Below are 2,234 nucleotides of genomic sequence, written 5' to 3'. Positions count from 1 at the left end.
TGGAGCTTTTAACTTTAGATGAAGCACCATAAAAGATCAGCTCAGCTGGGGAGCACCATTTCCTACCCGCCACGACTTTTCACTCTAACCCAGCTGCTCTCGGCCAAGGCTCAGCCGGCACAGGTTCTGGGCCTCCGGGCGCTGCTCACCCTCCCACTGAAGAGACACCTCCTGGGAGTGGGCGTGGCTCGATGCCCAGGTACCTGCAGAGCCCCCAGAAGGGGCTTCCTTCCCGTACTCACGACCAGTGATGCTCCTTGGAGCCAGGTAGCCCCCAAGGTGGCCTTTGATGGACAACGGGCCCCTTTGACTGCCCATCCGGCACTGGGCCCAACAAGCCACTGGGTTCCCACTGGTGGTGACGGTGGTCCACACGTTCACTGGGTTAACACTCTCACACGTCAGTGTCGGCACCACGGGGTTGACGTGTGCATGGGCTTTGGACTGAGTGTGAATCCTATCTATTTACTTACTGCTCGTGTGACCTTCAGGAGGTGAAGCTAAGCCTCAGTTTCTTCGGCTGTGAAATCAGCATTACAATCCTGGTCTCACGGGGACCTAAGCGAGAACCCAACCTGGGAAAGGAAAAGGGTGCCTGGTGGCAGTTAACCCACACTTCCAGCGCGCCCCCAACACCCCTCACAAAGAAGGACCCTCCTTCCCTTGACACTCTGGGGCTTAGCTTCCTGCGGATCCAGAATCAACAGCTATTCCTCGGGATCAGCAGAGGAAGGCTCTGGGTAGAGAATGACTAGGCTGGGGAACTGGAGTGGGTGGGGAAGGAGGAAAGGAGATCGTTCTGATGGAATGCTTGTCCAGCACAAGGGAACCCACAGTGTCTGGAGGCACAAATGGTCCTTCAAAGTAACAGACGGTCCAGCAAAGGGCTCAGAGGATGAAGCACGGGATGGGAGGGAGGAGACGATCTAAAGATTTTACAGAGGTCTCGGGGGGTCAATGAGGGTGTGACGGGTGCGTCTGCGTGATCTCAAGGCGGGGGTGTAAAAGGAGCTCCCGGGGTTCATCATGTTCAGGGCCCTGCAGGCCACAGCCCCCCCAGAGGCGTCAGAAGGGGGCACAAAACACACACAGCAGGGGACCCACCCCCAGGCCCTCACTGAGGCCAGGCAGGTTCATCGCTGTTTATTTTTTCAAAACAAAACTAAAAATCATCACTCAAAACATTTGAGGAGAGTGCTCAAGTTAAAAGCTTCATGGAATTTGCAGCCAGCACATCGCAGACTGGTGGTCAGAAACGGGAGCTCCCGGCGTCGCCTGGGCAGGTCTCCGTCTCTGCCTGCAGCCGCCACTGCTGTTCCCTTCGAGCTGAGGTCCAGGCAGCGGGGTGGCCAGCCCAGGGCAGCGGCTGAGGTTGGCAGCATCCGCAGGTCAGGGGCTTTCCAGTTCTCCACGGGCTTCTGATTTGACCATCCAGCACCTTGAGGGCCCGACGTGCTCCCTCCCCCATGAGAGTCCAAAAGCATCTGCAAGGAAGGCAGGCGGATCAAGGCCCGGGCCCTGGCGCTGTCAGAACGAGGACGAAAGGGCAGGCAGTTCGGGATCTGCATCTTCACCAGGAAGGGCAAACTCGTCGCCTCCGGGGTCAGGGGGTGGAAAACTGATTTGCTGTCATCATCGCTCGTGCTTAATGTTGGCTTCACTTCGCTCCAGGGTGACCCCGTTGCCATTCCGAGGGCCTTCCTTCCTGTTCCAGTCCTTCTCTGTGTAAAACTCGCCGAGCACGGGGCAGTGTTCAGAAGCCACTCCGCCCCAGGACCAGTTATCTGGAATCCAAGGGTTCGTGAGGCCTTCTCTCAGTACAGCCCAGTGGCCTGGAGGCAGAGGGAAGACAGACCCAGAAATCAGGATGGGGGACAGGGTGGAGGTCACAGGCTGGCGGTTGGAGGCCAGTGCTGTATGTCTGCAAACCTGACAAGACCCCTCAAGTCAGCCGGCTTGTCTGTGCAAACGAGCTGTTTCAGCCCATTGGATGTGCCAGACAAGTGAGGGTTTACCGTGTAGGCCCTGAAACTACCCCGGGTCCAGGCCTCCTGCCCAGTCACACACCCGTCGACCTACGTGTGGTGGCCCCCGCCTCACTATGCACCATTTCTAATCTGACCAGCAAGGCTAAGTGTTTGACACAGGGACACATGCCCTGCAAAGATGTCTAAAGCGAAGTGAAGGTCCTATTTCACAAAGCAAAGACACTGGGGCAGGGGGGCGGGGGCGTG

General features: G+C 57.7%; 1 protein-coding gene across 1 annotated transcript in view; it reads right to left on the bottom strand.

The window, feature by feature from the left end:
• Positions 1-1,129: 1,129 nt before the first annotated feature.
• Positions 1,130-2,234, bottom strand: part of EEPD1 (endonuclease/exonuclease/phosphatase family domain containing 1) — a 117,900-nt gene continuing 116,795 nt past the window's right edge. Inside the window, exon 8 of the mRNA XM_024750778.1 lies at positions 1,130-1,832. Within this exon, the coding sequence (XP_024606546.1) occupies positions 1,633-1,832 (200 nt within the window). The 3' untranslated portion in view covers positions 1,130-1,632. The remainder of the gene's footprint in view (positions 1,833-2,234) is intronic.

The sequence above is a fragment of the Neophocaena asiaeorientalis genome, unplaced genomic scaffold (genome assembly GCF_003031525.2).
Source record: "Neophocaena asiaeorientalis asiaeorientalis breed wild unplaced genomic scaffold, Neophocaena_asiaeorientalis_V1.1 scaffold164, whole genome shotgun sequence".
Lineage (NCBI taxonomy): Eukaryota > Metazoa > Chordata > Mammalia > Artiodactyla > Phocoenidae > Neophocaena > Neophocaena asiaeorientalis.
This window is presented reverse-complemented; position numbering and strand designations above follow the sequence as displayed.